This window comes from Vicugna pacos, chromosome 14 (genome assembly GCF_048564905.1).
Source record: "Vicugna pacos chromosome 14, VicPac4, whole genome shotgun sequence".
NCBI lineage: Eukaryota > Metazoa > Chordata > Mammalia > Artiodactyla > Camelidae > Vicugna > Vicugna pacos.
In genome coordinates this window covers 20,666,356-20,690,306 of record NC_133000.1, presented here as the reverse complement: position 1 = coordinate 20,690,306, position 23,951 = coordinate 20,666,356, and the positions used below count along the sequence as shown (strand labels likewise).

Below are 23,951 nucleotides of genomic sequence, written 5' to 3'. Positions count from 1 at the left end.
TGCCAAACTGCTGTGTGTAACCTATAAACACAGCCCAGCGCACGAGAGAAGTCCCCAACCTCAGCATTTGCAGGCACAAGATGCTGTCTTCCAGGAGTCCGCATAATGACGAGCTGATGTCAGAGTTACACCAGAAAGCTTGAGTCTATAGTCTGTGATTTCCTTCTCTATGTGAAAGTAAAGCATGTGGTTCATGTTGGGCTAAATTCCTTATTCAATTCCTAGCCAATGCTTGTTTCAGGCATATTCAAGGGCTTTAAAATAATTCTGTTAAAGGAAAATAAATTATAATTTTCTCCCTCCATAGACTCAAATATGTCATATACGTAAAGATTAAAATGAAAATTTCAGGAAATAATACAAAGTTCAAATTCAGTTATAATAAATCTTTCAGTGGTAGAGAGTGTCCTTAGTAGGCACAAGGTCCTGGGTTCAATTCCCAGCACCTTCATTAACCAAAAAAAAAAAGAAAAGAAAAAGAAAGAAAGTTAAAAAAAAATCCTTCTAAACTAGTGACATTTTCTTATTAGCCCAAGAGGCAACATAATATAATGGAAAGAAAAAAACCTCTGAGGCTAAACAGACCTAGTTGTGATTTCTCATCCTGTCCTTTATCAGTGTCCTTGGATAAGTGTTCTGAATCTTCTGGGCCTAAGTTTCCTTTTTTTTCAAAAGAGGGATAGTACTGCTTACTGAGTAGAGTTATGGTGGAGACTGTAGGTGGAGCACCTGGTCCAGCCCCTCAGCCAGTGGGAACTAGGTATGGAAGGACATTACAGGCCTTCCACACCCGCACAGTCCTCTCCCTGGTGCACACCCAGGACAGCAGGCTGCACAGTACGGTTGTGAATGAGTTCCTGGGCTTACACTCAAATCACCGTCTGGACCTAGATCCCATCCTGAAAAAACAAAGCAGAAAGGAACCTGCCTAACTGGTACAGCTTGTAGCAGGCCCTTTCCCAAGGCATTTCATTTTCTTCACCACAGTCATCCTACAAAATCACTCAGGAAGAATCTGAACCCAGGCCTGCCACACTCCCGTGCATTTGTTACCATATTACAGTAAGAGACTTCAAAAGACTCACAGATAATGTCACTGCAAGTGCGTGCTCATTTACTAAACTCTGACCTATTGATCGTGGATCGTTCTGTTCTAGGATATAACAGACACCAAGGGGAAAAAGCTGGGAGCAGGGGACATAATACAGTATGTTCAGAACCAAAGTCCTCATTATTTACCACATGCTCTTTACCAGGCTCTTTGACTGGCCTTCCGCACTTTTCTCTGTATACAGGGAGACATAATACAGCCTGCAAAGGGTGTTTCAAGTTTTTTTTTTAAATGTATCATATTTATATACTACTCTGTGGTCTTCAATTTTTGCTTAACAATGTCACATGGACACCCTCTAGATCCACAGATATAAATCTAATTTATTCTTTTTTAACAGCTGCAGAAGTTTCCATAATAGGGGTATACAATAATTTATTCAATCATTCCTCTATTGATGCACTCAGATTGCTTCAAATTTTTATCACTCTCAAAAACAAAACGTTGCAATAAGGGGAGGTTATAGCTCAGTAGTAGAGTGTCTGTTTAGCATGCAGGAAGTCCTGGGTTCAATCCCCAGCACCTCCATTAAAAACAAATAAATAAATAAATCTAATAACCTCCCCCTAACCCCCAAAAAAGGTTCTTTACAAAATGCTGCAATATATATTGTGTACAAATATTCTTTTTTATGTACTGATTTTTCCCTTAATGGATAAAACTTAAAAGAGAAACTGCTACATCAAAAAGATATATTTTTTATTTTAAAAGCTACTACCATATTACTTTCCAAACAAGTCATATGAACTCACACTCCTATAGCAATGTATGACAATGTCATCTCCCTACAATCTTGTAAGTACTGGACATTGTAATACTCCCTCTTATAATAGTTTAATTTTGGCATAAAAAAAGTATAAATATTGGTATCTTATTGTATAATTTGCATTTAACTATTAAGCAGGCTTATAACATATGTACATATACGTATTAGCCATTTGAATTTCCTGTCCTGTGGCATGCTTATTTAAATCTTTTGTCTATTTTCTACTGATCATATGACACGATTTTATAAGATATATTGGTATAGTAGGGATTTATAATTTATAAGATATATTGGTATAGTAGGGATATTAAACCTCCTTATGACATATGTTATATATACATTAAAATATGATTCTTAAGTTAGGGATTTACTACTTAAATTCATTTAAACAATGTCATCAGTGGTGGTTAAATTGCCAGGTAGATCCAAGGAAGCCTATTTAACATATCACATAGCTCAAAAATTGTATATCTGCAATGAAAGTTGCAGAAAGCAGCAACAATCATTAAATAGAAAATAAAAAGCAATAAAACATATCCCAAAAATTTAAATCATCTTCAATATGGTCGTTGGGAGAAAGAAGACTAAAGAAGAAGGAGGCACTGAATACAGATTGTTGTAGAGACTTCAGGGCACGTTAAAGAGCGTTAAAAGTTGACAGGAATTTTTCTGTTGAGGGCTGTATTCTTTAAAATATATCTAAAGGAATCGCAAATGAAATCCTTTTTTCAAAGTAAATTCCCGGCTAATGAGAGGCAATTAAGGCACTAGTGAAAATAAGGCAAATCTGAAGGATTGGAGGCCTTGCTTCTCAGATTGTTTTTCAAGCACTACTAAGTCAGGGAAGCTTAGGTAACCCCTCCCTGGAGGCCTTTTGTGTAACCTTTGTCACTAATTCATTAAAACTGACAATTAGCTGCAATGACTGTTCCACATTTCCCACCCTGACACAAAAACGACATAGTTTTCCCATGCTATTGTGTCATTTATAACATTGATGAATTTCTCAAACCTCTTAAAATTATTTACAAACTAAAGACAAAGTTTCCACTCCCATCACCACAAAAAAAAAAATCTCTCATCCTGTTAATTATGCCAAATCTCACCATTTTAAGAGCACAATGTTGTAATTCTTGCTGTAAATCTTTACGGGCCCTAATTGCTTGGCTAAGAGTTCAGTGTGTCCAGTAAACCTTAAATGACCTCACATGTAATTGGTTCACTGACTGTAACAAGGAGATTATGTAAGGAAGCAGAAATAAAACTCTGTGGTCAGGTTTAAAGTCATCTACTGAAAACCTGCTACCCTGGAGCACCACTTCATAAGTTAAACCCTGGAAGAAATATCAGCTTTGATACAATATAGTTTAATTTCAAGCACAAAAACATGAAGGAACCCCTTTTCAACAGCTGCCAATTTCATCTAAGCCTTGAGATTTGGTTTTCATACAAAAAGGCAAAAAAGCTTCAATTATCCACTTCAACACTTGCAGGTAAGAGACTAGGGACTAAGATGATAAGTGGAAGTTATAATGGTCAAGGCAGGAGGTGACAAGACCTAGATAATAAAAAAACTAAAGAACAGTCCAACTCCTGGGTCTATTATGTGCCAGGCACTGCGCTAGACACTGGAGCTAAAAAGATGTCCTGCTGCCCCCAATGCTGTGAAGACAGAAACAGTTCAAATGAGAAGCTGACAACTAACTATAAAATATAAGTATTCATTATCTCAATCAAATGGTTAACAAATTAAGAAATTTTACTTTGATGAGATGATACTGCTTTTTTGTGGTTTTTAATTGAATTTTAGACTTCCACTTAAGAAATTTCTAGTCTATAGCTTATTCCAGTTAGCAGGATTTCTACCATTCCATTAAATAGATGTTAAATATGGATATCAGGGTTCACAGTTCAACATTGTGACTTATCTCATTACTAAAAGATAACAATGATTTTCAGTGTGCTGAATAATAATTTTAATAAAGATAGAAATAAAATAGCACTGCCATGCTTCAGCTATTTTAATATTTTTCAATAATCCTTTATACTTTTAAATTCCAAAAGAGTTTTCTAACATCTTAGGACTTATTCTAAAGCAAGCAGCCAGAGACACTGCAGCAGACGATAAAAAGAAAACCAAAAGGAAGTCAGGAAATCTGGGCTTTGCTACTAATTAATTAGTCTTCTGACCTCTTTCTTGCGGTCCTACTTTCACGGCTATGAAATGAGTTTCAGAGAGGATAATAATTGCTAAAGTTCCTTTCCTTAATAAAAGTGTATCATTTTATGTTTCATGTGAAAATATTAAATATTCAAACGGCAAAAAGCTCAAATGAAGCATAAATATGGGAAGGAAAGTAATAGGATATCAAACTTCAACAAAACACCATTTCCCAAATATTTTAACACATTTAAAAGAAATAACTCCGAAGGAGAAAAAAGTACATCAAAGTTCTCTCATAATCAAAACCCATAATCTCTGATCAATCATGTAGTAACAAGAATGAACTGTAATTTTCCCATTTTGGAAATAGTCCCTGAGAGAGGGAGAAAAAGTTCAAAGAATATAATATTTGAACATAATACAGTAAATAGAGGCATAAAAACATGTTATATTATGCAATACAACCTATCTGTCCAATCAGTCTATAGCAACCACATAATGCTAATGTGGCCATGTGAGATTTTGGTTAACTTAATTAACTCAGCCACTCCTACTTCAAGTTAACCAAACTCCAAAGGGTCCTTTTCTTACAAATGGCACACTTGTTCATAAGAAAGACTAGTAGAGACAATGTAACAGTTTACTACTGGGATGCTGTCATCATCTTGATATACAAACAATAACAGATAAGGATACTTACATTGTAAATATGGTAGGAACAAGGATGAATGGATAGCAAGCATAGAAAATGCAAATCAGTATATGGACCATCCAACTGCCTTCAGTATAAATTCTCTCCTGATAAATTTCAAAGGGTAAGCTACTAAATAACCAAGCAAAAGAAATTTAAAAAAAAATTATTATGTGAGAGATGTATGCAAACAATAATAAAAATTGAAAGTATGTAAACCAGAAAATGTTGAGGGTTTTTCTTTTGTTTTTCTGGGGGTTTTTTGTGATAATTTATGGGAGTTTTCCTATATTTAGAAACAGACACTTTGGGACTTGCCTCTAAGTTATTTACAAAATACATGAATATGTTCATTCAAAGCATATGCTTATATGTTTTAAAATAGATATTATTGCTGGGTGAAGGCTGAGAGAATTTATTTGCTCAAGGCGTTTAAGAAATGTCTGTCCAATCATTCAATGACCACTAAGCTAACTGAGCACAAACTTCAGTAGCTGCACATGACAAAGAATACAGACTTAAAAAAAAATCGTGTACGAAAGTCACTAAACAAATAACAAGGAGTAAAAACAAACCCTGAGGAAGGGGAAAATCCAATTTCCAGAATTGCTACATTATACTAATTAATATGTATACTTTTCAAAAAAGAGTATAACAAACACAAAGAAATGGGAAAGCATGACTCATACACAGAGGAAAAAATCAGTAAAAATTATCTCTGAGGAAGCCAGATGTTGGACTTAATAGACAAGCACTTTAAGTTAGCTATTATAAATATTATAATTTTAGAAATATTATGATATTTTAAACATAATAGTTTCAAAGAACTAAAGAAATCATGTCTAAAGAATTAAACGAAAGTATGACAACAATCTCTCACCAGAAAATATCAGTAAAGAAATCGAAATTATTTTAAAAATCCAAATAGAAATTCTGAAGTTGTAAACTACAATATGTGAAATGAAAAAATTCACTAAAGGTGCTCAACAACAGACGTGAGCAGGCATAATTACCAGCAAACTTGAAGATAAATCAATTGAGATTATCCAATCTAAGAAACAGAAAGCAGAATGAAGAAAAATTAACAGAGCCTCAGAAACCTGTGGGATACCATTTAGCATATTAACATGTGCATAATGGGAGTCCCAGAAACAGAAAGAGATGAGCAAAGAAAGAAATAATAATGATGAATAACTGCCAAAAACTCCCCCAAAATGATGGAAAAACATTCATCTGCATATCCAAGAAGCTCAACAAACATCAAGTCAGTCAAACTCAAAGAGATACACTAGATTTAGACACACCATAGTCAAAGTATCAAAAGACAAATAGAATATTTTAATAGCAGAGAGAAAAATGAATCATCATATAGAGGGGATCTTTGATAAAATTAATAACTGACTTCTCATCAGAAACTATGGAGGCCAGAGGCTGTAAGATGACATACTCAAAGTGCTGAAAGGAAAAAATGCCAAACAAGAATTCTTCAAACAATAAAGGTGAAATTAAGAAACTTCTATACAAACAAAAACTGAGAATTCATCACTAACAAATGTGCCTTAAAGAAATACCAATGGGAGTCCTTCCTTCAGGCTAAAATGAAAGCACACTAGACAGTAACTCAGATCCCCACAAAGAAATAGCATACCAGTAAAGGAAACTACATATGTAAACATAAAAATAATATAAGCATATTTTTGTTTGTAACTCTTTTCTTCTCTTATCTGATTTAAAAAACAACCTCATAAAATGATAATTAAAAAATTGTGTCATTAGACTTTTAATATATCAAGATATAATTTATATAACAATAATAGTACAGAAGTCAAAGGGAACAGAGCTATATTGGAGCAAAGTTTTTGTGGACTATTGAAATGAAATTAGTATTAATCTGAACAAGTTTGTTTTAAGTTAAAGTGTTAATTGTGATCCCTAGAGTTGTGACTAAAAAAAAAAACTCAAAAAATATATAGTAAAAGAAAAATGGGACAAAGTGGAGAGAATAGATCACAGAGCCATTTAGGAGGTAAAGTCAATAGAAATTTATATTGGATAAAAATGAGATATTCTCCCTCAAGGAACACCAGTCTCCTGGAAGAATCTGAAGAGTGAACAAAAAAATATTTTATATTGTGCCCAATGACTGGAACACAGAATAGAAGAAAGACATTGACAGATGAGGCTGAGACTAGATCATTAAAGATAAGGACTGATCTTTGTTCCTAAAGTATTAGAGAATCCTTTAAAGAACTTTGAGAAAAGAATTGACATGATTTTGAGCAAAGAAGTGACTGTGAGTCATAGGGAAATGCAAATCAAAACAATAATGAGATACCACTTCATACCCATGAAGATGGCAACAATAAAAAAGACAGACAATAGTAAGTATTGGTGAAGATACGGAGAAACTGGAACTCTTATACATTGCTGGTGGGAATGTAAAATGGTACAGCCTCTTTGGAGAATAGTTCGATAATTCCTGAAAATGTTAAACAAAGAGTTACCACTATGACCTATCAATTCTACTCCTAGGTACATAACCCTCAAAAATTGAAAACATTATGTTCATACAAAAACTTGTATATGAATGTTCATAGCAGTATTATTTGTAACAGCCCAAAAGTAGAAATGACCCAGGATGAGCATCAACTGATGAATAAATAAACAAAAAGTGGTATATCCATATAATGGAACATTATTTAGCCATAAAAAGGAATGAATTACTGATACATGCTATACCATGGATGAACCTTGAAAACATGGGAAGTGAAATAAGCCAAACACAAAGGCTACATATTATATGATCCCATTTATATGAAAATGTTCAGAATAGGCAAATTCATAGAAACAGAAAGTATATTAATGATTTACAAGGGCTGGCGGGAGGGTGAGGGGGGAGGAAAAAGAGGAGGAAATGGAATTACTGTCAATGGGTTATGAGGTTTCTTTTTGGCTTGATGAAAATGTTCTAAAGTTAGACAGTAGCATGGTTGCACAACTGTATGAATATACTAAAAACCACTGAGTTGTACACTTTAAAAAGGTGTTTTATAGTATATGAATTATATTTCAACAAAGCTGTTATAAAACAAAAACCATGACCATACCTAACAGAATGAGTAAAATAAAAAAGACTAGAAATACCAATGATGGCAAGGATGTGGAACATCACTGATGGTCAAAGGGTGAAACAGTACAACTACTGTGGAGAACTGTTTGGCAGAGCTTAATAAAGTTAAACAGGAATCCACCCTATGACACATCAACTCCTAGTTATTTATGCAAGATAAGTGAAAACATATGATCACAAGACGTGTACAGGAAAGTTCACAGCACCTTATTCACAACAGTCCAAAAATGGAAACCATCCAAAGGTCCATGAACAGGACAACAAATAAACAAATTATGGTATATTTATCCAATGGAATATTATTCAGCAATTAAAAACAATCTGATAGGTACAGGAATATGGATGAACCTCAAAATTATTATCTTGATGGAAAGAAAGCAGATACGTACACACAAAACTATACTACATGATTCTATTTATACAGAGCTGAAGAACAGGAAAAACTAATCTACCAAGGTGGAGAAGTGAACAGCGGCCTCCGGGGCAGGGCAGAGGGGAAGGGGCACAGAGACCATCTGGAGGTGACAAGAGCAATCCTGGCGGTTATACAGATTTATAGAATTAAAACTAACCAAAATGAATACTTAAGATCTGTTCATTTTCCTAAATGTAAATTTGATTCCAATTATAAAACAGAACAATAGTATGTGGTAAAGTAAGTATTTCACTGAACTATTCATGGGTGAAGTGATACAAAATGATAAATTCATAAATAAATGACTATTTCTTACTGTAGTTCTGTGGCACAAGTTCCGGGCTCTTAGGAGTTTTCAACTTGTAGGATACATCTCCAATATTAACTGTATCACCTAAAAAGAGAATAAAGAAACAGAGCCATTACAAGAGACAAGGAAGAAAACAACACACTAGGCCTTTGGCAACAGTGATTCTCCTGACCTACAGAGGAGGATGTGTCGGGTACCATAGACACACCTAAGTCATCACTATGCACTAAAGCTGGCATCCATAGTATATGTTATATACACAAAGGAGACATGAAGAATTGGTGAAATTCACATTTTAAATGCTATTTTAGCAAAAAAAAAAAATGTGAAACACAATCAAATATATTAACCAGCTTGATTTTCTCATTAACAGCAATACTAAAAAAGTCAACAACAATACAGAAGGATGCATTGTGATTAAGGTCATCCAAAGCATCCATAAAGTGGTGTTGTTAACATGTATCTGCAACCTTTTTACATCTTTATTATAGGTTCTTATTTTTACTACATACACCTTCAAGTTCTTTTGCAACATAACCCTACAATTCAACATTGCTAGGTACATAAAAGAGCAAAGCCCCAGTGGGGCTTGTTCAAGAATTCCGACATGAAACAAACAAAACAAAGCAAAAGCTCTTGGTCACTTCTACACGGTTCTAATTTTTTAGAGTAACACCAATTTCTGGTTGATCTTCTAAAGTGCTGGACTAAACCAAACAATCTCTGCCTTGTTCTCTCCAACAGCGAAATAGGCTTATTGATCTCATCTGCCCCTGGAACCTCACTTGGAAAGGGCTCAAAAGCACTTAGAAAAAGTAGCTGTGCAAAACACATCTTTCAGCACTGTCAGTTTTGAGCTAGGGAGGTTCCTGGAGACGAAACCCTTAAATCATGATCGTAACAACGACCAACATTTGTTGAATGATTACTATCTTCTAACTTTACACATTTCACAAATATGTGAGACAGACACTTTACAAACAAGGAAATGCGTAAATCTACAAAAAAAAAATTTTACAGATGAAGGAATATATTAGAGGTACGTGGTGAATTGAGAGATAAGTAGAAACATTGTATAAAACACCGGTAGACTTTTTAATAGAGAACACATGTATATTTAGAGTGTAAATCAATGGAATTTCCCTCTGAATTAATCTAGACATCAGCTAATACTTATAACTACTGGCTATTTGGTAAATATTGTTATAGACACATTTATTTCTGTTATTTCATTTAATCTTGACTCTTAAGTAACCCATGGTTCCTGTGAGCTGTTTCATAACTGCTGGAACAGAAAGTCCAACTCAAACCAGCTGAGTCAAAGGCCATTGGGGTTTCTGCTGAAATAGCTCACAGGAACCATGAACCCATCATGAAGAGACCTAGGCTCAGAAACTAGTCCATGGTATGTTAGGGAAGGCAACAGGAAACACAAAGTCACGCCCCAGGGTAAACTCCCTGAGATACCACCCCTGCCACCACTAGATCCACACCATGGGACACCGTGATCAGAGGACAGCATTTTCCCCCATTTGATTTTGATACTTTTCAAACCTGTAGGAAAGTTAGAAAAACACTATCTTAAGCTGCAGAAGTCATGACTCTAAGCTGAAGTCTTCAGATACATCGTCTGATAAGACGTTGCCATAAATAAACTCTTCCTGCAGCCTTTGCGTAACTCCCTCATGATTCAAAGTTGTGGGCAGTGACATCTCACTGGCCAAGCCCATGTTATTAACCACAGCCTGGCTGCCACAGTATACAGGTAGCAGGAAGAGCTAACCACTGTGATTTCCGGAGTGGATTCCACCACGCTCTCCCTCTCTCCCCTTCTCCTCCTTGCCCCCTCGCCTCCTTTCCCTTTCTCCTACTTCATGATGACCCCTCAGGTCTTCTTTGCCTTTTCTTCCTCTTCTCCTCAACTTCTTAACAAGGGGTGCGGAGGCCCAGCTCTAGCCTCTTTTCTTTGTATCTATAACCTCTCCTTGATGAGCTCATCCAGTCTCATGCATTTAACTGCAGTTAATATACCGCTTTCTCCCAAATTTATATCTCTAATGCAGACCACAGAACTCCAAACCTAGATACCAGCAGACTCTGAGATGCCTAACAGCTGGCTTTAAGTTAACATACTCAAAACTGAACTTCTGATCTTTCCACAAAAATGTGCTCCACCCACAGTATTCCCCAATTCTGCTAATCCTCCCACTCCTCAGACCAGAAATCTTGCAATCATTCTTTTTTTTTTTTTAAGTTTTAGCTTTTATTAAGAAGTCAAGCAAATACCATTTGTTTCTCACTATGCTATATGTGAGCATTACCCAGGGACAGGAGCAGCAAGAGTCCCTTGGGTTCCAATACTAATCTCACATACTGTATTAATGGCTTGCATCTTTTTTGTTATAGTTGATTTACAATGTTGTGTTCATTTCTGCATATTGATTCAGTTATACATATATTCCTTTTCATACTCTCAGGTTATTATAAGATATTGATTATAGTTCCTTGTGCTATACAGTAAGTAACAGTTTTTTTATTTTATATGTAGTAGTTAGTATCTGCAAATCCCAAACTCCTAATTTATCCCTCCCTCCCTTCCCTGCCCCACCCCTGTAACCATAAGTTTGTTTTCTATGTCTATGAGTCTCTTTCTGTTTTGTAAATAAGTTCATCTGTATCATTCTTTTTAGATTCCACATATTAAGTGATATCATATATTTGTCTTTCTCTTTCTGGCTTACTTCACTTAGTATGATAATCTCTAGGCCTATGTTACTGCCAATGGCATTATTTCATTTTTATGAGTAGTATTCCATGTGTATATATATATATACACATGTGAGATATATATATATATATATCTCACATCTTCTTTATTCAATCATCTGTCAGTGGACATTTAGGTTGCTTCCCAAGTCCTGGCTATTGTAAATAATGCTGCTATGAACATTGGGGTCCATGCACCTTGTTTAATTAGTTTCCTCCAGATATATGCCCAGGAGTGGTATTGCTGGATCATATGGTAAGTCTATTTTTAGTTTTTTAAGGAATCTCCATACTGTTCTCCATAGAGGCTGCACCAGGTTACATTCCCACCAATGGTGTAGGAGGGTTCCCTTTTCTCCACACCCTCTCCAGCATTTATCATTTGTGGACTTTTTAATGATGGCCATTCTCACTGGTGTGAGGTGATACTTCATTGTAGTTTTTATTTGCATTTCTCTGATAATTAGCAATGTTGAGCATTTTTCATGTGTCCATTGTCCATGTGTATGTCTTCATTGGAGAAATGTCTGTTTAGGTCTTCTGCCCATTTTTTGATTGGGTTGTTTGCTTTTTTGTTATTGAGTTGTGAGTTGCTTATATATTCTGGAAATTAAGTCTTTGTCAGTTGCATTATTTGCAAATATTTTCTCCCATTCTGTAGGTTGTCTTTTTGTCTTGTTTATGATTTCCTTTGCTGTGCAAAAGCTTATTAGTTTAGGTAGATTCCATTCGTTTATTTTTGCTTTTATTTCTATTGCTTGGATAGACTGCCTTAGGAGAACATCACTATGATGCATGTCAGAGAATATTTTGCCTATGTTCTCTTCTAGGAGATTTATAGTGTCCTGTCTTATGTTTAAGTCTTTAAGCCATTTTGAGTTTATTTTTGTGTATGGTGTGAGGGAGTGTTCTAACTTCAGTGATTTACATGCAGTTGTCCAGCTTTCTCAACATCACTTGCTGAAGAGGCTGTCTTCTCTCCATTGTATATTCTTGCCCCCTTTGTTGAAGATTAATCGATTGTAGGTGTGTGGGTTTATTTCTGGGCTCTCTATTCTGTTTCATTGATTCATATGTTCATTTTTGTGCCAATACCAAACTGTTTTGATTACTGTAGCTTTTGGTATTGCCTTAAGTCTAGGAAGTTATGCCTCCAGCTTTGTTCTTTTTTTTTTTTTTCAGTATTGCCTTTTGTGATTCCATATAAATTTTAGGATTATTTGTTCTAGTTCTGTGAAAAATTTCTTTGGTAATTCGACAGGGATTGCATTAAATCTGTAGATTGCTTTGGGTAGTATGGTCATTTTAACAATATTAATTCTCCCAATCAAAAGCATGGGATATCTTTTCATTTCTTTGAATCATCTTTAATCTCCTTTATCAATGTTTTATAGTTCTCAGCATACAAGTCTTTCACCTCTGTGGTCAGGTTTATTCCTAAATATTTTATTTTTTGATGCAATTTTAAAAGGGATTTTATAAAATTTCTTTTTCTGATATTTCATTGTTAGTGTAAAGAAATGCAACAGATTTCTGTATGTTAATCTTGTATCCTGCTACCTTGCTGAATTCGTTTATTGGCTCTAGTAGTTTTTGTGTAGTCTTCAGGGTTTTCTATATATGGTACCAGTCATTCTTAACTTTTCCCCTTCACGTCCCAACAGAAAATCCTACTGACTCTATCATTAAAATATATTTAGTTTGCCCACTTCTCACTGTATCCTCTACTACCCCAATGCTGACCCAAGACAGTTAGGGAATTACTATTTAAATTCGTTCTCTCATTTAAACAGCATTATCTCTTACCTCCTAACAGATCTCCTGTCACAGCTCTTACACGGTACAGTTTATTCTCAAAAGAGCAGCCACAGTGATATAAGAAAACAGAAATCAAGTAACGCCAGTCTTCTGCCCAACCCTCATCTCTGCAATGGCCTAAAAGGCTATTTCCGACCTGGCTCCCCCACATCCTCTAGGAGCTCATCTCCTACTAGTGACCTCCTCACTTACTCAACTCCAGCCACACCGGTCTCCTTGCTATTCCTTGAACATGTCAGACATACATTCATTTCAGGCTTTTGCACTGGATTTTCCTACTGACTGAAATACTTTTCCTAAATATATCCCTTATTGGTCAGGGCCCCAGCAAGAAACTGATCGTACGTTCAAATCAAGTAATCGAGTAGAGAATAAAGGAACCACTTATGAAGGTGTGTGCAGAGTTTGGGAAAACCAGCAAGGATGGTGCAGTTCCCTGGGACTAGAAAGCCATTACCACTACCAGGCCTGAGGGAGCAAGGAGAGAGCATGCACAGAGAGTGACTGTGTTTAGAAAGACTCCTAAAGGAGCTGTGACACTTTGTGGAGGGACACAGCAAACCTACGGTGGTGACCCGGCAAAGAGGGGGCTGGGGAATAAACACAAAACAAAAGTTGACAGAACTAAAAGCAGGAAGAGACAAATTCAAAGTCATATCTGGATATTTTAATCTTTCTCGGTAAGTGATGGAAAGCAGGAGAAAAAAACAGAAGGATATAGAAGTAAGGACAATGGCTTCTTGACCTTTTGACTAAGACCAAGTGCAGAAGTAAAGATGAAAGACCTGAAGACATTATTAGCCACTCAACCTAAACTTTATAGAACACTACAACCAACAATGGCAGAATGCATATTCTTTTTCAATGCACATGAAGCATCCACCAAAGTAGATCTCAGGGTGGACCATGATGTAAGTTTTAATAAATTTAAAAGGATTGAAATCATACAAAGTATACCTTCTGATCAAAATGGAATTAAACTAGAGCTCAATAACAAAAAGATAACTGGAAAATCTCTAAACATTTGAAAATCAAGCAACAGGCTTCTAAAAAAAAACCTAAAGAAGAAATCACAGTGGAAATTGAACTCATTAAGATAGGGCAGTGATCAATTAGCCATGCCTGCTGCAGGCAAAGAGCAAAATGACATTCACTGTGGGTGAGGCACTGGCCCTCCCTGCCTTAACGGTGGATGTTCTTGGTGGTTACCATGGTACACTTTACTGAGTCATCTAATCCATACCAATCGCCTACCTTTGACCTGCATATAATTAAACTCTTAAATATCTACTTTGGCTCAGATCGCTCTCCTGAGTTCATATCTGTGAGTAGCCTACTGGACACTGTACATACATATTCCTGAGACACCCCAAGTTTAACATGAGAAAAACAGAACTCTATATTCTGTGTGTGTCATCCAGCCATCTCCAACCAGCTCTACCTCTCGTATTCCTATCTCAGCAACTGATGCTTTATTCCCCTGGCCCAGAAGGAACACTGCTTTTTCTTCACAGGACTACTCCTCAGATATCTTCATCTCCCCGCTGAACCTACCCTAACTTTTCCTTTTGCATGATCTCCACCTCCATCAAGAATCGGTCACTCCATTTCCATCTTTCTGCTAGCACAGTATCTGGCCCACTCTTCTATAATGGCAATTCTCACACTTCACTGTTTTCATTATGGCTCCTCTAGAATGAGTCTTCAAATCAGAGTACATAAACACTTTCCAAGGGGACAGAGCATGACAGTCTGAAGGGGACCAGTTTTCAGATCCTCACTTCCATGTGCCCTCCCCTAACACTAACCTGCATTATCATATATTATGAAATTCTTTAAATATGTAACCACTAGAGTCCTTTATCCTTGCATTCCTTGACTGAATTTAGTAAACTAGCCTTCAAACTACGTCCCATAATTTATTTTTCAGTGGTTTTCATAACATTCTTTAAAATATATTAACACATTCATTTGAATTGAATTGAAAAATACCTTTTCTGTCAGAAAGTCTAATTTGGCTGATTCAATTGACAGTACAACCTCCCTTCGTTAATTATGAAAACTAAGAATTTGATTTAAAAAGTATTTAAATATGGGGTAAGGTAAAAGAATTTTCTCAACGAATATTGTATTGGCAAAGGTATGCTGAATGGAAGTTTTATTTTAACAACTCTTTCTGAGCATATTAGAATAAATAAGCAGAAAGTAGCCTCTAAGTGAGAAAACCACCACAGTCATTTGATAAATTTTGGTGAAGCCTTTTTAGTGCACTTCTAGAAAGTGAGGCAGAATCGTTCTCCTGGCTGGCTCACTGACTTCACTTGCAAGTCACGTGGTTTCCAGTTCTTTGCTCCAAACAAACTTGAAAAAAGGCTATAATCAAGTTGCCAGTTGATTTAATGCCATTAAAAATATCATTTTGAGGGGGGAGGTTATAGCTCAAGCGGTAGAGCACATGCTTAGCATGCATGAGGTCCTGGTTCAATTTCCAGTACTTCCTCCAAGAATAAAAACAAAACCTAATTACCTCCCCCAACCAAATAAATAAGTAAATAAATAAATAAATAAATAAAGCTATACATTGCCTTAAATAAAAAAAAAAGCCAACATATTATTTGTGGCTTATAACTTAGAAAGCTTGCAAAGAATTGAGTGATATTGCTATATAAAAAGTCTTTATATTCTAGCAATAAAATATAATTAGGAATATTAATTACAGCAACTTATATTCAACTGGGGAAAAGTGATATTAACAGGTGTGTTTCCACAAAATTTTAGTTTTTAAGAAAATCTGGACTATACTGATGTTCTTTTGAACAACTGTATTCTAATAATTGTAATGATAGAAACATTTTAACATTTGGACACTTTGTTGCAGAAAAATATGATAAAGATAAAACTTTCAGAATAAAAAAATTAAGATAAAATTATGAGGAATAAGTATAATTGAAATACAAATTCAATAAAGAAATACTGTAAATTTTCTTTTTGTGGGGGCAGGTAATTAGCCTTATGTGTTTATTTATTTAATGGAGGGACTGGGGATTGAACCTAGGACCTTGTGCATGCTAGGCATGCACTCTACCACTGAGCTATACCTTCCCCCAAAATAATGTAAATTTTCTGATACTTTCTGATAGAGATAGTATCTAACAAATTACTAGGATATTCTGATTCCATTTAAAAGATACACTTTAAAAAGAACTGTAACAATTTTTTGTTTTAAATGTCAATATGTACAACACAGTGGAAACACCACACTCTGCAACTACTTATCCTTATCAGGAAAATTTCAAGATATGAAACTAAAAACGTACAAAGGGGTACAAATTTGCAAAATCATTTTAGGAGATAAGTGAGAAAAATGTTTGAAGACCACAGCTGAGTCTCTAGGAGTATAGCATTTTGTTGGCAAAGCCTATGTTTTAATCCTCTTTGTATTCCCTAGTGCCAAAAAGAATACCTCAAACCAAACATTTGATAAATGAATATATGAATGATTATGGTTTCTAATTGGATATTGTTTTCTTAACTAAGTATTGTTTTAAGCCCTCGTTCACTGATTTTCTGCATACTTTGAGAATAGCCCATCTTCCAAAATACTCAGAAATCAAGTCATTGATTTGTAAAGGATTCATTTAAGTGAAGTAGTATAAATATTAAGCTAAAGAAGAATAAAGATACTTATCGTAGTGCACCAGGTAACACAATTTAGGCAGAAGGAATTAATATATGCCTTTCTTCAAATAAACCAAATAAATATTTTAATTAAGTACAATCACTTTTTAAAAAGTATTTTAGTTAATAATATAAGATACTCATAATGGAAATTTTTACAGTAACTAAGAATGAGTCAACAAGCAAATACAAATTGGTATAGAATATGCTGCTTAACATTCAATTACATTTATTATCACAAATAACGCAAAGCGCCCACACATAACTCAGATTAGCCTAAACCCCTGTACGGTACACAAACTGTCACACAACTACTACTAATAAATTAAATTATATATTTTAGTCAAGCATGGAAAATATGGAATTGAAAATTAAAAACCCTGAAAAGAATATAAAAGTTAAAACCTTATCAATGAAATCAAATTTAAGGCCACATTTAAAGTAACAAGGCTTGACTTTATCACTTGCAATGATCCTAACCTAAAGGGATTTGCCAAAGGTTCACAGGAAAATAATTTCTATGTTTAAGATAATAATTAATAGTATCTTTTATACAACACTTAATTGTGTAAACCTGTCTGGACATTGGTCACTCGATTCTTAGTGGACAGCTGTTTTGTTTTACATGCCCAATATTCTTTCCCCTTTGACAACTGAACCGCTCTCTCCAGTGGAGAACCCACCTCGTTTGGTTGGAGAAGAGTTAAAACCACTCATCCCAACATCTACCCTTGCACTCAAACTCCCAGAAATGAGTCCTTTCACAAGCCTTGCCAGAACATTCCACTCGCTGGCCACAGTGATTGTTTTAGAGATGGGCACATGATCCAAGCTTGGCCAATGAGTTCTTGCCAAAATTTTTGTTAGAGCTCATAGGAAAACATGTTCTGTCTTCTGGCATTGTGAATTGTAAGGACAATCAGAGTCTGGGGCGGACAGTAAGGCCATCACTGCTACCACCTGAAGAAAGCCTGCCAGACAGTGAAACCAATACAGCAAAGAGTAAATCCAATAAAGGGAGAGTGGAGAGTCGGGGGTATCCTGGGGAAAGGCAGAGAGAGCCCAAGCCCGAAAGATATTTGAACATCCTGCATCTAGTCAGGCCTGAACCCACTGGAACTCCCACCTATGTGAACCAATCAATAGCTTTTCTGTGCACATTTCTGTCACTTAAAATCTAATGACTGCTAACAAATATGACAATTTTTGTAAGGTAAAGGTAGGCAGAGCAAGTGTTAACTATCCTTATTTAACAAAGAAGATACATGCTTAGAGAGGAATACAGAACATTTTGACCCTGAGGATATTCTGAAAAGCATTTTCATCAGAATAATACTAGCATTCATAAGTTTGCATTAAGTAACTAGCATTTACAGCAAAATTAAGCCAAAAGAACTTCTTGATCAATTTTTATTTTTATTTTATTTACAGTATTATTTTATAGTGATTTGATTTATCAATCACATTTTTGGTCCATGTAGAATTTCACCACTCTGTTTTCCTTTGTGGCCATCAGCATGGATTGGTTATCAGAAAGATTGTGCTCTTTCTTCAGTATTAACCAGTAACAAAGTTTGCAGTATTGTAGAATTTTATTTTATATTGATAATTTCTAGTTAGTCTTTGAATTTTTATATGACTGATAGTTTTTATCTAATTCTTGGCTAAGCCATGAGAAAGATGGGCATTTTCCTCAAATATCTCAAGGCTGTTCTATTGTCAAGATCTTTACCAATCTCAAAAATGCTTTTCTCAGTTACATATTTCAGGCACATTTGTGGTAGCCCTTCTTCTAAAATGTGCTTATGTTAATGAATATACACACTTTAGGACAATTAACTCTGAAATGGACTCACAATTCAAGGACTTGTCGCTCTGACGAAGAAGTTGGTTTATCAACAAGAAGCAGGGTTTATCAACAGCCAGCACTACTGACATTTCGGGCCAGGTGGTTCTTCTTTGTGCGGGGCTGTCCTGTGCGTTGTGGAGTGTTTAGCAGCATCACTGGCCCCTACCCACTAGACACCAGTAGTGTACCCTTCCTCTTGGTCATGACAATCAAGAATGCCTTCAGACACTCCCAAATGTCCCCTGCAGGAGGGGAATCACCTCTGGTTAAGAATAACTTTAGTGTCACCATTTTTTTAAAATATAAAAGTTAGACTCAAGAGAAAACCAAATATATCAGCACTTTCCAGGTTGGTCTGCATGCTCCTAATATGGGTCTTCCTAACAATTTATTAGGATACAACTGTTCCAGGATTTTACTGCTAAATTCTTTGGTATCTAAGAGTCACAATGTCCTCAGGGTCAAAATAGCCTGCTGCAGGTTCAAAGTAGTTAATAATTTCCCCACAGTTTAATACCTAGTAAATACAGAGCTAAGACTTGCACACACAATAGGTTTTCCCTTTACATCATTATTTCTCAACTGAAGCAGGAGTTCTGTATTTCCCTTCCCCAAAGTCATTAGTTCTGTTATAGCCCAAGGATATAATTTTAAAATCACAAAAACACATATGGATAGATGTTTATTGCACTGTTATTATATATTTAAAAATAGACAACCTGAATATCTAAGAATGGGAAACTGGTAAAAGAAATTATATGGGTAAATATATGAACTTAATGCCTAATTAAAATGATCATGTACAGCAATATTTATCACTATGTTAACACATTAACAACCATGGCTAAGAATAAATTATAAAACATACATGACCCTATTTTTAAAATGAAATATGTATTTATGTAAACATACAGTTTACAAAATCTGATAGTATTAACACAAAAAAGGTGACAATTATGAATTTGCACGGAAGGCTTGTTTTAGGGAATTTGTACTTTTCATTGTTCTACAATGAACATTCATTTCTTGTATAAAAAGTATTGATAAATATTTCTGTAAATAAACTTATCTCATACAGATAAAACTGTGAATCGCTTTAATAATGGTATAAGAGGACAGCATGAAACATGTCACAGTGGGTTTATGCAGAGTTGTTTCCAGATTTTTCATTTGATCTTGATCTCTTGTATAACTGAGTCTGTTAAACATCGGAGCCCTACTGAACTCATTTGCCTTCATCTGTGAAAACACTACAGCAATCTTTATTGAAAACTCTTCGCAGTAGCTAACCTTGTCACTCTTTATTCCTCAAACCAAGGGACAATACAACTAACTGAAGTGCAAAGAGACATAAAGAATTTACAGATTATGGGTGCTTAGACTACCTAATAGCAAAGGATAAAAAGCAGTGGGTTTGGGGATTTTTTTTTTTTTTAACAAAATGACCCTGTCTTCCCTCTGCTTCTCAAGCTTTATAAAGCTCCTACCTTGAAAACCAACAAGGCAATTCTAGCCTCTCCCACTCCCTCTCTGTATGAACTGGAACATACGTCACCGAATGCTTATTAGGTGCACGGAGTTGACAGGCACAAAAAGGAATATAAAGATCAATAAGACATAATACAGTCCAGGAGAGAGAAGAATAGTAGATAATTTGTATCTATTGTTTAAGTACCTTGCTGCTCTTTTTCCAAACTACTAGGAAGCAAGGTCAACTACAAGCACAGAGGAGATGAGTTACTGGTCACATGTGTGAGTGCAGCTGAGAGCATCTTTCCAGCCTAAACTGTAATTAATTACGGCATGCTGCTATTTGTGGTTTACATTTGTCTGTGTGTGACCTCTGGTTCAAAATGGGACACTCCAGCCTTGGTGGCCTATACTATGTCCCAGGGAAGCCCAGGGCTTGCCTTCTGCTTACCTGGCTCAAAGCTGTTCTCACTTGAGTCCAGATCTCTGGTGAGTTTCCACCTGCATTTATCCACAGTCCCTATACCTTCAACCTTGTGATCTTTGTGGCAGCAAGGCCAGTGGGGTTAACATCATTTACTTCTCGTGCTATCATCCTACCAAAGTCAATGACTGAGTCTAAGAAGTTAATACGTTGTCTGTAATATATTCATGACTCTCACATTTGAAGCAAGGCCTATAGTTTGATTTGCTGGACATAACACAAATTTTTAGGACATTTCTAATGTTTTTATAATTAACATGTACCACTCATGTACAAAGAACAATCTTTATTATTTTTTTAATGTTCACATGAATTAACCCTGCTCCATCAGCCTACCTACATAGTTGTGACAGTTCTAAACCTAAAAGGAACTGGCTTCACTTCTTCTAAAGCCAAGGAAACAAAATAAATCTCACATAGCTGAAAATATATGTACTAAAAACAATAAAGATGCCAACTTTTATTGAACATTAATATGTGCCAGGGATTGTATGAACTAATTAAATCATCACAACAACCCTATCAAATATACTGTCCTTATTCTCATTTTACAGTTAAGAAGACTGGAACACAAAATTAAGTAACCTACCCTCAAATACCCCTATCTAGACAGTACAGAAATGGGCTCCAACCCAGACTGTTTAACTCCAAAGCCCAAGTTATAGATTATGCTACACTTACTTCTCTTGACCTCTCTGCCTTCTAGGACAAAGGAGCAACAAACAAACAAAAAAATCAAAGAATAAAAAACAAACGAATACACAGTCAACCTAGAAGCATAATCACTGATAAAGGGGCAGATGCTGAAATCACCACAACTCTATACAGGAAAAAAAAAAAATTTCGTTCAATGGATGGAAGAAAGTATGAATGAATGAATGAATGAAACATAAAAGACTTAAACTCTCTCATTTCCTGTAGAAGAAAATTATTGGGGGCAACAGGAACAAGGAAACTAGCAACTTCATGGAGGAAATCTCTTTTCTAAGCAATAAAGACACTGACAAAATCTTGCCTAGCATCACTTTGCCATTCAAGAGGAGCAACAACATACATCCCTGACCTTAACCAGCACAAATGCTCTAAGTCCAGCACACACACAAAAAGACTCCTAAAACCAATTCAGGTAGAGCCAAGAAAAACTGCGCTTAGAAATCAGAGCATGTGATTTGACTGTAGTCACTACTTAGCTGTGTGCTCTTCAGCAAGTCACTTTTCCCTTTTTGGGTCTCGGTTACCTCAATTGTAGAGACAGGGGTTTTAATTAAACCAAGTTGTGGGTTTTTTTCAGCTCTAAGATGATGTGAACCTGTGATAGATGAAAACTCCTGTAAAACTTGGAAAGGCTCGTGGACACATTTAAAACCTAACGATGGGTTCTTTGCCGAGAATGTACACTTCTAAGCTGCCACTAGCCCTGGCTGGAACAAGGCACAGACTGACTTCCAGGCCCTTGGGACTCAGCGAGCAAGGTCAAGTCTAGCTTTCAAAGCCCTCTGAGGGCTGCTGCATTAATCTCTGCGTGTACTATAATCCAAGTCAGAATTCCAAGGGTGAAAGCAACAGTGGGGGAAGAAGGACGCACTATTCCAGGTCATCAGAAATCTAAATTCAGTTTCCTCGGGGTACACAATGAGGCTCAGAGAGGGCAAGCGCGCAGCCCCGCGTTACACAGCAGTTAGCGACGAGGTGGAGACCAGAACCTCTATCCCCAGGCTCCCCGCACAGCGCTCCTTCACAAGCGAAGCAGCAGAGACTGGGGGGGGGGGGGGGAGCGGAGGAGCGCAGGGGCCCCGCGCGGACCGCAGGGCGGCGGGGGCGCCCGGGGTTACCTGTGTCGGCCCCCGCCCCGGCGTGCACCAGCCTGACCTCCGACCGCCGCGCGTCGCCGCCCGGCCGACCCCGCATCACCTGCCGCAGGAGCAGCCGCACGCGCCGCGCAGCCGGGCCGCCGGGGCCGCCGGGCGCCCCGAGGAGCCGGAGCCGGGACTGCATGGGGCCGGGGGCGTTGTCGGGCTCGGCGAGGGGGTCGGGGCGAACCGCGCTCCCGGCGGGCTGCGTGAGGCTGCGCGGCGTGGGGGACAGGAAGCAGCTCCGCGCCGGGTCCGCCGGAAACTCCTTCCCCCGGCGCGGCCGGCTCTGCGGTGTCGGGCCGGCCCCGCCCGGCCCGGCCCACGGGGGCAAAGGGAACCGGCGTTCGCCCTCGGAGGCCCGGCCGGAGCCGGCCGGGAGGAGCACCGGGCCGAGCTCTGGGCCTGGCCGGCCGCTCCGGTTCTCCCGCGGACCCTTGGCTCCGGGCCCGCGCGCTCGCCCTCTTCGCCCTCACCTGCGACTGTTCACCTGGGTTCCCCAGGCCGGCCTCTAGTCGTTCCCCGTAGTCCTGTGAATGCGGGGGAGTCCAGGAAATGCTTGAGGGTTCCAGGAGCATTTGAGGGTGTGACTCCTCAAATACTTATTCTAAGTCTTCGTTTCTTGGTTGATGGCCTAATCTTCTTATATTTCGCTTTGCCTGAACGCGGCTTCAAACCCCTTTTCAGAAATTGAGTACGTATTCTGGAGATTGTGGGAACTGACACCTGTCTGGATTCATTGTAACCGTACCTGTGTTTCCAATTAGTACCTGAGAGCCTTACCCTTTGTTTATTTTTAAAACGTGTATTATAACCATACCTTAAATTCTAATTGGAAAACACATCTTGGTGATATATAGAAATTACCATAATGTCAGAAAGGACCTAAATCAAGCACTTTTTCGATCATTTCTGCAGTTCAAGAGTTATGTAAACATACTTTATATCTTTAGTAAGTTAAAAAAAAAAACCAACTAGATTATTAGCTAAGGCTGTCTCCCTGCATCCATACCAAAAGCAGAAATGGTCCTACCACAAAGCAAACTGAGCCTAATATAATTATATGGCATCTTCAAAATACCAGGAGTGAATTGACCAAGGCAAAATGCTTAAATCAAATTACACAAACATCAAACAGAATGCAGAAGGCTTCACTTTCAGCTAAAGGCCTTGTTAATTCTACAGCAGTTAGTATCTTTAAATATATACCAAGCACCTACCATGGGCATAACCCTGTGACTGGTGCTGAGCAGAAAGTGGAGGAGACAGTAAAAGAAAGAATCTGAACTGAGGAAGGCTGGTACATCTTGCTGAGGATTGGGCTTAACATGTTAAGGCTGAAACAGGCTTCTAACCTAGTTGGGGAGAAGGTGAAAATAAAGGTAACTGCATACTGTATTACAACATGGTTTCACATGTATGTTCTCATATAATCTTCACAACAGCCTT

At 37.2% G+C, this 23,951-nt stretch overlaps 1 protein-coding gene across 1 annotated transcript in view; it reads right to left on the bottom strand.

Moving 5' to 3' along the window:
- Positions 1 to 22,760, bottom strand: part of VWA8 (von Willebrand factor A domain containing 8) — a 295,349-nt gene extending 272,589 nt beyond the window's left edge. Inside the window, exons 1-2 of the mRNA XM_072976319.1 lie at positions 22,485 to 22,760; positions 8,594 to 8,671 (exon numbers count right to left, since the gene is read on the bottom strand). Of these exons, the coding sequence (XP_072832420.1) occupies positions 8,594 to 8,671; positions 22,485 to 22,647 (241 nt within the window). The 5' untranslated portion in view covers positions 22,648 to 22,760. The remainder of the gene's footprint in view (positions 1 to 8,593; positions 8,672 to 22,484) is intronic.
- Positions 22,761 to 23,951: the final 1,191 nt, after the last annotated feature.